At 43.7% G+C, this 13,990-nt stretch overlaps 1 protein-coding gene across 1 annotated transcript in view; it reads left to right on the top strand.

Moving 5' to 3' along the window:
* The window catches only part of LOC139436024 (kinesin-like protein KIF6), a 12,944-nt gene extending 11,810 nt beyond the window's left edge, over positions 1 to 1,134 (top strand). The window contains exons 6-7 of the mRNA XM_071207170.1: positions 807 to 838; positions 953 to 1,134. Of these exons, the coding sequence (XP_071063271.1) occupies positions 807 to 838; positions 953 to 1,134 (214 nt within the window). The remainder of the gene's footprint in view (positions 1 to 806; positions 839 to 952) is intronic.
* The last annotated feature ends 12,856 nt before the right edge of the window (positions 1,135 to 13,990 follow it).

The raw sequence follows: 13,990 nt of genomic DNA, 5'->3' as shown, positions 1-13,990 counted from the left end.
CACACACACACACACACAACCCTGCGCTGATATGCATCAGAGTTACCTGTGGCCTGGCTTCCTGAGCAGATTCAGAGAGAAGGAAAGAGAGACACTGACACAGGGAGACATGCATACAAATGCTGTACATGGATAGACTGAGCAGTATTACCTTCAGCAGGGAGAAGCAGGACTGGATTCTTCTCAAGTCTGGTCCCAACGACAGCATCACGTCTGGATCAGGGTCGTCCAGAAAGGCCTTGACTAACTCTTCCAACCTACACACACACACACACACCACACACACACACACACACACACAGAGTTCCTCGAGATAGGGAGGGGCAGTTCCATGGACACACTGGTGGGTGAGGACGATCCTCAGTTCCACGGGTAGCCAGTGTAGTGCTTTAAGGATGGGGGTGATGTGATCATATTTGCGCACCCTCATCAGGATCCTAGCAGCGCTGTTCTGAATGTATTGGAGCTTCTGGATGCTTTTGTTAGGGATCCCGATGAGGAGTGCATTGCAGTAGTCCAGCCTGGAGGAGACAAAGGCATGGACCAGCTTTTCGGCGTCAGACAGAGTGAGTGTGGGGCGGAGTTTGGCGATGTTCCTGAGGTGATAAAAGGAGTTCTTGCACTTGCTTCGGTCTTGGAGCTGTTGAGTTTCAGGAAGTTTTGCTTCATCCAAGCCTGTATCTCCTCCAGGCAGGCAGTGAGTGTGGGTGAAGGCAGGGCTGCAGAGGAGGTAGGGTTGATCCTGAGGTACAGTTGGGTGTCATCAGCGTAGAAATGGAATGATACTCCATGTCGGCTGATGATAGAGCCAAGGGGGAGCATGTAGAGTGTGAAGAGGGTGGGGCCGAGAACTGATCCTTGAGGGACACCACAGGTGACGTTGTGGGTACCCGACTCTGCCTCGCCCAATGAGACGTACTCTGTTCTCCCGGTGAGGTATGATCTGAACCAGTCAAGGGGAGAGTCAGAGAGTCCGATGGTGGAGTGCAGACGATGGAGGAGGATGCTGTGATCGACGGTGTCGAAAGCTGCAGTGAGATCGAGGAGGATGAGGAGAGAGGGAGAGCCAGCATCAGCCGTCATCAGCAGGTCGTTGGTGACCCTGACCAGGGCAGTTTCTGTGCTGTGGCCTGAGCGGAAACCAGACTGGAACTTCTCAAATAGGTTATTGGAGTTTAGGTGGTCCTGGAGCTGAGCAGCAACTAGTTTTTGGAAATGGGTCTGTAGTTGGCCAGGACTCCCGGGTCAAGGGAGGTTTTTTTGAGACGAGGTTTGATGACAGCGGTTTTTAGGGCAGAGGGGACATGGCCAGCTTGGAGAGAGAGGTTTACGATCTTAGTGATCATGGGGCTCATTTTACAAGAGCTGACGGAAGGGGGTCCAGGACACAGGTGGAGGGCTTCATCCTCCTAACGATGCCCTCAACCTCTCGCTGAGAGATGTCCGTGAAACAGCGAAGAGGCTGAGTTGTCCCAGGCTGTGGGTCAGCAGTTGTAACTGGAGGTGCAGAGGGGCTAGAGAGGAGGGAGCGGATAGTATCAACAAGTGGTGTGAATGGTCCACACTGCGATATGCACTCTAAAGGCCACCTGAGGACCCTTCTAAAATATGACTTTGGGCCCCTGTGGTCCCTTTTACCATGTTTTCCCAAGTATAACTAAGCATTCTCTCTGTAATTTCTGTTTATGTTACGGTGGTTCCTTTCTACACTTGAGACACTCAGACTCCCCACGCTGATGTGACATGTGGTGGGTCAGCTTTTTGCCCTCGACCTGAGGATTGGAGCAAAGGGCTGATATCACCTTGTTTACCCTTGTTGCTAGTTTGTAAGTAAATAACAGACAGTAAAAGTGAACCGAATAATCAGGTTTTCAATCAGAGACTTGCTTTTAAGTAGTATTCCAAAGTCAGTTTTTGATGTGGCTGAGACTCGAAACATAACCAATCCAAAAGGAAATAGTTATAGGATCCAGGATAGAAGTTCCCCGGGAATCGGTTTTATTGCTACTACACATTATGATGCACATATTCCACGGAACATAGCCCATTGCCTAAACAATAACTCCTTTCTTTTTCATCTACCTTGAAGACAAACCAATTGTCCACTGCTGTAAAACCTGGGGGTATACTTCAATACAAACATATTCTTGGATGTCACATTAATCTGTTGATCAGGGAAACAAGGCATTTCACAGTTCAGCGAGGAGCCCACAGTACAGTCCACCCACACACTTTAGTGAACTAATCCCCTCTGGGACTTCTTTGCAAAAGTTTCTCTTGAGCCCCGAGCAAACAAAGAACCGTCAATAAAGTAAATCTGTCGCTGCCAGAATCATCCCAGAAGTCCCTGCTCCACATGGACTTCAAATAAAGTTAACACCAGTGCTTTCTTTCTTCTCTCGCTCACGGCCATGTGGATAAAAGATGACACATCCATTCAAGCTCCACATGGTAGATCATGAGGTCACTCGCTTTGAGACTTGGCAATCCTGTGCACTTTTATTGGACAGGAAATAAAATGCACCTTCTCAACTCTTCACCCCTTCCTTTAACCTCACCAGGAAACATTTCCTCTCATCTGGTATTTTTTTATTCCTGTCCCACTTCCCTTCACATGTGGGGATGCAGAGCCTGGATCTTTCCGTCTACCTACATCCTTACTACCTTCTGAGCTTGTAGGGGTGAGGAGGGTGCAGAACAGGTTTGTTTTCCAAATTAAACTTCACCTTTCATCTCTCAAATCTGCAATCTCTATGCATTAAAGTGCTTTTAGCATTATATTGACGTGTGTGTGTGTGTGTGTGTGTGTGTGTGTGTGTGTGTGTGTGATAAAGGAAGTGATTCCAATGAGGTTGCTTTGTCCTGCTGTTTTTTGACAGCTAAGACATACTTTAATGTCCCTGTGTGGACACAATTTCCCATGTGAACTGAACACACAGTCTGTAAAGATTTAATATGCAAACTATGCTTGATGCACTCCTGGCCAAATGTTTTATTTTATACTGAGAGTTTTCTCCTAAAAAAAACTTTGATATCATGTTTGTGCAACTGTCTCCAGCTGGTGCTCAGTCTTTGTTAAAGCCATAGTATGGGCACAATAACCCTCAGAGATAAGAGCCAACTGTCTCCTCTTATCTGTGGACAGCTGCCTGTGTATTTGAATACTTTTAACTGTCAACGATGTCTGCTGCTATCAGTTTCCACTGTAGTACTTGCATTAGAAGTCACTTACTGTATACAGTATTTCACATTCATTGCAAATAAATGAATGCAGCCTTATACAAAACCCCTGCATAAAACCTATAATGTTCAGTTTGTTGGTGATAATTTGCATCAATGCTTTATACAGAGAGGTGTTTCTGTTATTCAGTCTACCCATGTTAATATAAATGGGATAGTCAAAGTACAATAAATGCCTGTCTGTTCAACGATACCACCAACGATATGTGTGTCAATATATCTGTTTTATAACATGGACCTATTCTCTGTGAGATTACCCAAATACTGGATGCTGCATTTCTGAAGAACTGTTGTGAAGCTCAATCTGCTGACTCAGCCTAACCCCCCCCAGCTAATCCAAAGTGGGCAAAGCGGAACAATCATCGAGGAGTTAATACTGCTCAGGCTAGAGTCTAGCGACCTGTGTCCAACTGTCACTCAAAGCAGCCCTGCCCTTAAGTTTGCCTAACTGTAAGCCTGAATGTAATTTTAAAACGCTAGGTAACATGAAAGTTCACACCCTATCCAGTGGCGGATTTAGGATTGTAGGAGATCCGGGGCTTAGCCCAGGAGTTGTTGGGGGGGTGCTATATAAAGTGCTATTTTTTACAAGTGGGGGGTGGACCAAACATCCTTTTTAGGGGGATTTTTTTTTTTTAAATATTGAAGTTAAAAGCATCAATCTGGTGCACTTTGAGAGCAACATTAACCCTACCTTAATAATACCTTAAAGCGGACAAAAGGCACTAGAGAACACTTATTCATTAACACCCTTTAATGAAGCAAACTAATGCCTTAATTCACTCAAATACAGTCGTTTACTTATTTCGGTGAAACGAATGTGCGTAGAGTTTTAAAGGATGTGGATAGTCTCACCTTGATTCTGGCGCATTGCTTATCGTTTTATAGATCGTAAAGAGTGTAAGAGTCACATTTCTGAATCGGACACTCTGAGTGGATGCAGTCACAGCCAATCGGAGTCTGATTCAGAGGGTTGCCTGTCATTTCCGTTGCCTGTCAGTTGCCTGTCAAAAAAGTATACATTTCTATTGGCTGGGCGAATTGCAAACCACACCCCGTAAAACTCTGAAAAGTTTTTTGAAGCCGCCATTGTATTTGCTGGCATTAGCATTATTTGCATTAGCATTAGCCCCGCGCACCAACGGAGAGAAAATGACTTATCGCAACACAAAAAAAAACATGGGAGCGGTGGAGTGAGGAAGTGTCGGCATTCTGACGATTTACTCAGAAGGCTTCAGTATAAGACTGAAGCCAGTCCCCAAATCCGGGGACTTCCGGCCGGGGACTTCGGGTGGCAGTATACTCCGTGTAGTTGTTTGCGGCCTGCCAGTAAACCCAAAGCAGAAGAAGACGAAGTGACGTCAGTGGCTCATTCGCGTAATCTTCCCTCAGGGAAAAGTACTCGAGAGTCAGAAAAAGTCTAAGTTAACTTTTGGAAGAACCAGAGGAAGGGGTGAAAATGGATTAAATGTATCCGAAAATAGTGTCTCATTATTCCGTGACAACTCCCCTTGAATTCCTCCAGAGACCAGTTCAAAAACTTAAAGTTTGGTAAGAACCATAATTGGGGGTCCTCCAGGCAACAATTGTATCCGATCCAAAGTGCTCATGTAGCGGATGCATTCCTCCATGATTTCCCCATCATGTGAAATAGGCCGTTTTTTTCTAAGTGCTCTCAAAAACCGGGTTTCCGATTTCGTGCAGATGGTAGCTTGGAAAAGATGAATGCATTTTTTGGACGGAGGAAGGGAGGTCTCGATTCCCCTCTCCGTTGTAAAATGCAACGGGGGAGTGCAAATGTCTCCGGGGCTTCCGCCGGAAGCGCCGAAGACTTGAGCTTTTTGCAGCCTGTCCTCCGTGGGCACTTTTTTTTCAATTTTCCGAGCAAAAACATTTAGCTTCTTTATTCGACTGGGAGAAATGCCTGTACAGTGATGTATGTACGATTGTAGGTAGGATTCTATGCTTTTTGGAAATGGTAGACATACATTTGCTCCATCCGTCACGGCAGCAGAGGCATTCAGTCTACTCGGCTGGAGCTCTTTTTTGAGTCTTGAAAGGAGGGTTTTCACTTCAATATTTAGCGTCTCTTTTTGAGCCATCAAGGCCACGTGTTGTAGTCTCACTTGTCTGCAGTCTTCATTGTCACACTCTGTATGTGGGTGGACGGACGGAGGGTGCCTGGGGCTTCAATCAATCAATCAATGTTTATTTATATAGCCCAATATCACAAATGTTACATTTGTCTCAGTGGTCTTCACAGTGTGTACAGAACATCAGCATGACAATACGACACCCTCTGTCCTTAGACCCTCACATCGTACAAGGAAAAACTTCCAAAGAAAACCCAGTTTAAAGGGAAAAATGGGAGAAACCTCAGGGAGAGCCACAGAGGAGGGATCCCTCTCCCAGGACGGACAGACGTGCAATAGATGCCGTGTGTAAATTGAAAAGATAATACATTTGCAACATAGGTAGTCCAGATGTTTGGAAATGCATGTGTGTATAATAGGAAGATGAATCCACGAGGATATCCATCCAGGACTTATGATCCAGGACCACAGCCACGACTCAAGATCCAGCGCTCGCGATCCAGGACACAGGACCGCAGGATCATCCATGACTCCGGATCCCAGCGTATATAGACACCAAAAAGAAAGACATTTGGGGAAGCTGGGTTAATCGGAACATGAGAGTACACAGGTATAGACAGAGAGAAGGAAGAAGTAAGATGACCCCCGACAAACTAAGCCTATATCAGCAAAACTAGGGGCTGAATCTAATCAGCCCTAACTATAAGCTTTATCAAAAAGGAAGGTCTTAAGCGCACTCTTAAAACGGATAGGGTGTCTGCCGCCCGAACACAAACTGGAAGCTGATTCCACAAATGTGGAGCTTGATAAGAAAAGGCTCTGGCTCCCATTGTACTTTTAGAGATTCTAGGAACAACCAACAACCCTGCATTCTTGGAACGCAATGCCCTAGTAGGACAGTAGGGTATAATGAGTTATTTAAGGTAAGATGGCGCCTGCCCATTAAGGGCTTTGTAGGCGAGAAGAAGAATTTTAAATTCTATCCTGTGTTCTATAGGGAGCCAGTGTAAGGCAGCCAGAACAGGAGTAATGTGGTCCCTTTTCCTAACTCTGGTTAGTACACGAGCCGCAGCATTTTGAATCAGCTGAAGCGACTTGATTGACTTCTTGGTACTCCCTGATAATAAAGAGTTACAATAATCCAGCCTAGAAGTAACAAATGCATGGACTAGTTTCTCTGCATCGTTTTGAGGCAAGATATGCCTGATTTTTGCAATGTTACGTAGATGGAAGTAGGCGGTCCTTGAAATTGATTTTATGTGGGCGTTAAAGGATAAATCCTGATCAAATATAACACCAAGATTCCTTACAGTCTCACTGGAGGCCAAATTAATGCCATCCATAGTTAGTATATCTTTAGATAATTTGTTTCGTAGATTCTTCGGGCCAAGTACAATAACTTCAGTTTTGGTCGTGTTTAACATCAAAAAGTTTAAGGTCATCCACGTTTTTAAGTCCTTAAGGCAGTCTTGAATTTTATTTAGATGATTAATTTCATCAGGCTTGATTGATAAATATAGTTGAGTATCATCCGCATAACAATGAAAGTTTACAGAATGATTCCTTATAATATTGCCTAACGGAAGCATATATAATGTGAACAAAATAGGTCCGAGCACTGAGCCCTGTGGCACTCCATGGCTAACTTTGGTTTGCGTGGAAGATTCATCGTTAACACGTACAAACTGAGAGCGTTCAGATAGATAGGACCTAAACCAGCCTAAAGCAGTTCCCTGTATGCCAACTAAGTGCTCTAGTCTTTGCAATAGGATATCATGGTCGATAGTATCAAATGCAGCACTGAGATCGAGCAAAACAAGAATAGAGACAAGTCCCTTGTCTGAGGCTATTAGAATATCATTTGTGACTTTAACCAGAGCTGTCTCTGTGCTATGATGTGTTCTAAAGCCAGACTGAAAGTCTTCAAATAAATCATTGTTTTTTAAGTAATCACACAACTGTTTTGCGACCGCTTTCTCAAGAATTTTTGAGAGGAACGGAAGATTAGAAATAGGTCTATAGTTGGCTAAAACCTCTGGATCGAGGTTGTGCTTTTTAAGAAGCGGTTTTATCACTGCTACTTTGAATGATTGTGGAACATAGCCTGATAATAAAGACATATTCATAATATTAATAAAGAAGTGCTAATTAATGGAAAAACTTCCTTCAACAGCTTAGTTGGAATTGGGTCTAACATGCACGTTGATGGTTTAGAAGAGAGAATCATTGAATTTAATTGTTCAAGGCTTATGGCTGAAAAGCATTCTAGTTTACTATCTAGTGTAATATTAGAACTTACGTTTCCGGGAGCTGTTGATAACACTATACTGGTCAAAGGCAAGAGGTCATTAATTTTGTTTCTAAGAGTAACAATTTTATCGTTAAAAAAGCACATAAAATCATTGCTACCGAGTGCTATGGGAATAGAAGGCTCAATGGAGCTGTGGCTCTCTGTCAGCCTGGCTACAGTGCTGAAAAGAAATCTTGCATTATTCTTATTCTCATCTATTAATGAAGAGTAGTAGGCTGCTCTCGCTTTACGCAGTGCTTTCTTATATTCATTGAGAGTAATATGCCAAATTAAACGAGATTCCTCAAGTTTAGTGGAACGCCATATCCTTTCAAGTTGTCTAGACTTTTGCTTTATTTTGCGGGTTTCGGCATTATGCCATGGAGCTAATCTATGTTGTTTTATTTTCTTTTTTTTCAAAGGAGCAACAGAGTCTAATTTTATTCGCAGCGCATCTATAGCACTATCAACAACATGATCAATTTGGGGTGGTGTACATTTTGTATACGTTTCCTCCCCTACATGCAGACATGCTATCGAGTTAAGTATTGGTGGAATCTCTTCCTTAAATGTGGCTATAGCACTAACAGATAGGTTTCTGCTGCAAGAGCTTTTGACTAATGCTTTGTAGTCTAGTAACAGTACTTCAAAAGTTACTAAGAAATGGTCGGATAAAGCAGGATTATGCGGTTCGACTAATAGTTGCTCAATTTCAATACCATAAGTCAGAACAAGGTCGAGAGTGTGATTATAGCAGTGGGTTGGTTTATTTACACTCTGACAGAAACCAACAGAATCTAATATAGAGTTAAATGCAACAGTAAGGCTATTTTTATCATCGTCAACATGAATATTAAAGTCACCTACGATAATTACTTTGTCTGTTTTAAGAACCAAAGTTGATAAAAACTCAGAGAATTCTGAATAAGGACCTGGTGCACGATACACTGTAACAAATAAGATTGGCTGCAAAGTTTTCCAGGACGGATGCGTAAGACTAAAAACGAGGCTTTCAAAAGAGGTATAATTTAATTTTGGTTTAGTATTGATAAGTAAACTTGAGTCAAAGATTGCTGCAACTCCACCTCCTCGGCCCGTGCCTCGAGCAATATGAGTGTTGACATGGCTGGGTGGAGTGGCCTCATTTATGCTGACATATTCTTCATGTCTCAACCAAGTTTCAGTGAGACAGCATATATCAATATTATAATCTGATATTAAATCATTTACCAATATTGCTTTAGATGCTAGAGATCTTATGTTTAAGAGACCACATTTAATCTTCCTGTTTTGTTGCACTGTAGTAGTTGTTACATTTACTTTTATTAGGTTATTATGTATGACACCTCTATTAGGTTTTACCTTAGATTGTCCTTGGGCAGACACACACACCGTTAATATTGGGTATTTTATTGGGTTCGGGATTCCTATGGGTGACTGCCTAGGAGAGAGCGCAGAGAAGCGTGTAAGACTGCGACTCTGCCTCCTGGTCTCATCTCCAGTTTGTCATGGATTAAGTCCACAAAGCCCTGAAATGTTTGCCGAAATGAGATCTGCACCTTTCAAAGTAGGATGAATGCCGTCTCTCTTAATCAGACCAGGTTTTCCCCAGAAGGCTGTCCAATTATTTACGAAGCCCACATTGTTTGCTGGGCACCACCAAGACAACCAGCGCTGAAATGATGACATGCGGCTATACATGTCATCATTGATCAGATTGGGGAGGGGACCAGAGAAGATTACGGTGTCCGACATTGTTTTAGCATAACTACACACCGACTCCACATTAAGTTTGGTGCATTCTGATTGGCGTAAACGAACATCATTACCACCGACGTGAATAACAATCCTACCGTATTTATGTTTATTTTTAGCCAGCAGTTTAAGATGCGCCTCAACGTCGCCCGCTCTGGCCCCCGGAATGCATGTGACTGTGGAGGCTTCGGTCTCTAAATTCACGTGTCTCATAATAGAGCTACCAATAACCAGAGTTGGCTTCTCAGCGGGTGTCTCGCTGAGTGGGGAATATCTGTTAGATACGTGAACGGGTTGGTGGGGACCTGCGGGTTTCGCGTTATGCCCCTTCTGAACAGTCACCCAGCCTCCCTGCTGCTCGGGAGTCGCCGGGGGACGGCTAAGAGGAGCTACCTTTGGCCGGTCCGCACATGCTAACATGGGCTTTACTTTAGCTGAGTTACTTTCTAAGATGCGGAGCCGGGCTTCTATGGCTATGATTCCCGCCTCCAACCTAACAACTATAATACATTTAACACATGTATCCTTACCAGTAAGGGAGGCCGGGAAGTAACCAAACATGAGACAGGAAGAGCAGGAAATAGCACCAGAAGGTGGGGAAAGAGCCATGGCTAGCTATCAAGCTAAAGTAGCTACCGTTAGCAAACCCGAAAAGAGTGTAGGCAACTGTGGAGTTACAGTCGCTAAGAGAAGGAGAGTTGTGAGTGCTTAAGCTGTAGTAACGTGTGATTACAACGTCAGGCAGTTGCCGTGATCAAGAGTTTTAAAACGATCGATTAAGTTTAAGTTAATAAGCTATCAGCAACAGAACAGGCACACGGGATATCCCGGAGATGACAACAACAACCGGAAGTTACAACGTGCTCACCGCAATAGGTTCCTCCTTCCGCTGGACGTGAGTGAAACAACACGTCGTTTGATCCGCCTTTATCCAACATGGTGACCATTGCAATGGTGGGTTTTCGTTCACGTAACTCTCTCAGTAGCTGTAATGTCACATTATGCTTTATCCTTGCCAATAGCTGATGTCTCTCAAGGTGCGATAACTCACGGTGTTGTTGAGAAGCATGTCGATCCAGTCGACCACCAGCATACGAACATTCCGGTTGGGGACACGGCACTTTGCGAATATTCACCCTTCCTTGTGCCATATTCAGCAGGATAGCTCTCTCTTCAAGATTGTGGACAGCGTGCCGGTTTTTAAGGTGTTTGTTCAAAGCTCGATAGAACCCTTTGCAGACCGGGCATTGAGGCGACATGATTACTGAAAGAGACAGTCAAAAAAATAAAAATAAAAAGACCGAGAATTGCGACTCCTGTGGCCGCTAAAAGAACCGTCTGTGTACCGTAATGTGATTTGCATTAGCATTAGCATTAGCTCAGCACTCCAGGTGTGACTAATCAACACTGATTAGCTGAAAGGCGGAGCCCCTGCGAACCACTGTTGATTGGCTGACTGGCAGCGCATGGGGACTGGGGACTGTAAATGTACAGCCAATAGCTGGAAACTATGCCAGCCACTGCCAGGAAAATTGGGTCGTTTTTGCATTGGAAATGGCCGTTTAGATGACATTGAGAGGAACGATGGACATTTGCAGGAAATAATGTGTGTAAACGCTGTACACAACGTGGAACAAAGTATAATCCGGTGTGAACGCGATTGGTACCTTGTGCCCTGGGGTTATAAGTGCCGGCACTAAGTACGGCAATGTACGTGGTGTGAAAGCGGCTCTTCTCTAGGAATGCCCCGGTGTATCTTCTTTAGATATGTCACTTGTTTGTGGTTCTTCCATTTTCTATATGTTATGTCCTTATCTTCAGTAGTTCAGTAGTCTAGTGGTGAGACACTGATCCTCAATCTGGAAACTATGTGCTGCTGTTGACACACAGATTCTGTAATACCAATGGGATGTCACACTCACACACACATTCTCTTCTTAACAAAATACTAGAAACCATTAGTAAACACACGTTAAACCTGCCTATTGCGGCAGTAATATTTAAACAAAGTGCCGCGAGGGACTAAACAAGAGAAAAAACACTGTGGACGTGCAAAAACTCAGTCTTTCCAAAAGTATGCGTTTGACCTTTTATTTCCAAAGCAAAAATGCAATATTCCATATCCATATGCGTATATCGTGCGTGCGGTCAACAAAAATTGTCCTTCTCTAGCTCACTCCCCCATCTATTACAAAGTGCGCAGGTAAAAGCAACTGGATATAAGCACAAACGTCACCACACAAATCCAATGACACTCCCACCACCTATAGTGACTCAAAAAACATGTATCGTAACAAACACAGAAATGGCTTCATATGTGGCTCCTACATTCCGGCCCCTAATTATATCAACATAATAATTACACAACTGAAAAACGATGTAGGAGACAATCAAGGAAATAACTTTTAAGGATAAAAACGTCCTTTGTTAAAGTGTCCTTTTCTTCTTTAGGCAAACAATCTAAAATTAAATAAAAAATATATAGTGTGTTAGCCTATGAAGGAGTGATCTTTACTATCACTTATTAAAAAGTCGGAAAAAACGTCAATGTCAAGGTCTATGAAGTTCACTAATTTCCTCATGGTTCTTCTGCTTCCTGTCGAAGGCAGATCTTTGTGATAGGCCTGTCCAGATAGCTAGTTTTTGTCTTCACTCGCACCTGACGTATGCGTCAACTAAAGAAGAGGTGTCCTCTTCTGTCTGGAATGGTTTGTACAATCCTTCCTGTACGCCATGAATTGTGAGGTGCTGAGTCATCGACTATGAGCACAATATCTCCTGGTATGAAGTTGCGCTTGACATTTGACCACTTCTGTCGTTCCTGGAGTAGAGGCAAGTATTCCTTAATCCATCGTTTCTAAAACAAGTCTGAGATGTACTGAACGTGTTTCCATCTTCGACGAGCATATATGTCCTCTTTATCCAGGAGGAAAAGATGGCTTGGTTTTTAGCATCAAAAGATGGTTAGGGGTTAGTGCTTCCAAGTCATTGGGATCTGTGGATGCTCTTGTTATGGGACGGCTGTTGATGATGGATTCGGCTTCACAAAGAACCGTGTGAAGACACTTGTAGATGTGACTAGTCCTTTTCACACCTTCTCCCTTTTGCAAGCCTTTGATTTCATCAGGAAAAAGCAGATAATTTTTTTCTCAGCTTTTCGAAGGTCCTCAATAGAAAGAAAATCAGAGACCACCTGAGCCTTGATAGTCTGCATTTCCTTTTTCATCTCTCGGTCTTGTTGTTCCTTATTCAAGCCAGACTGAGCAAGAGACAGACTCAATTGCTTCCTTTTCCTAAGGAAGCAGCAGCAGGTTTTTCAACCTAAGGATCCAACCAACTGTCTTCTTCAGGTGGATCCAAGAAGAGAAGTGATTGATCAATCGGGTTACAGCATCCATCTCTTTTTCAACCTGCACAGCGTTCACATTCAGACTTATCTTGACCTCAGGGTCTTCTGGTGCCATTTCAGAGCCATCAGGGTTCCCAGGCCACTGTTCTTCAGTTCCAGTGAGAAACTGAGGTCCAGACACCCATGTGTCATCTTTCAGGAGCGTTTCCACTTTGACTCCCCTGGAAGCCCAGTCGGCAGGATTGCTTGCGGTGGGAACATATCTCCACTGAGATGGATTTGATACGCTGCGTATTTTTGAAACCCTGTTTGTGACGAAGGTTCGAAACCTTAAGGTCTCATTACTGATGTACTTCAGTACGGAAGTAATATCAGTCCAAAAGATGGAGTCTTTAAGTTGCATTTGCAGCTCCTTCCTACACATCTTGTCCATACGACTTGCAACCACGGCAGCCGTCAATTCCATTCGAGGGATGGTTATTGGTTTCAATGGGGCCACTTTAGCTTTTCCCATAATGAAGACACAGTGCACTTGTCCTTTGATGTTATGTAATAACAGGGAAGTCACTGTTCCATAGCCGTCTTCGCTTACATCTGCGAAGTGGTGTAGCTGAGCAGAGGTCACTTCCGCAAAATCCACCGGTTTTAGGCATCTGTCAACTTTAAACTCTTCAAGATTGCAGAGCTCCTTCAGCCAACTGTTCCACTCTTGTGCAGCTGAGGCTGGTATAATATCATCCCAACAAAGTTCTCCTCTGCACAAGTCTTGAAGAATCATCTTGGCTGATAGGACCACAGGTGCCAATATTCCAAAGGATCCCTCTTCTGGTTATGGGTTTGTCCTTGATCATGATCTTGAACTTAAAGACATCTGACTCAACACACCACTGTACGCCCAATGCTCTTTCCACAGGGAGTGTGTCATTATCCAAGTCCAGATCCTTAACTTCTTTCGCTCTCTCCATCGAATGTATAGCAGCAAGCACGGTACGTCTGTTGCTAATCCACTTTGTGAGATGAAAGCCCCCTTGAGCACAAAGGGCACAAAGGTCATGATAGTGCCACTGCCTCCACTGATGTTAAACAATCATCAACATAGAAATGGTGCAGGACAGTGTTGATTACTTTGTGGCTGAACTGCTCCCGATGGTCCTCTGCACACTTTCTAAGGGCAAAACTAGCACAACTTGGCGACGATGTAGCTCCAAACAGATGTGCAACCATTCTGTGCTCTTCTAAGTTCTGATGATGATCTCCATTTGG

This window comes from Pseudochaenichthys georgianus, chromosome 22 (genome assembly GCF_902827115.2).
Source record: "Pseudochaenichthys georgianus chromosome 22, fPseGeo1.2, whole genome shotgun sequence".
NCBI classification, from domain to species: domain Eukaryota; kingdom Metazoa; phylum Chordata; class Actinopteri; order Perciformes; family Channichthyidae; genus Pseudochaenichthys; species Pseudochaenichthys georgianus.
The sequence above is the reverse complement of the archived record's forward strand: the minus strand, read 5'-3'. Positions and strand labels throughout refer to the sequence as shown.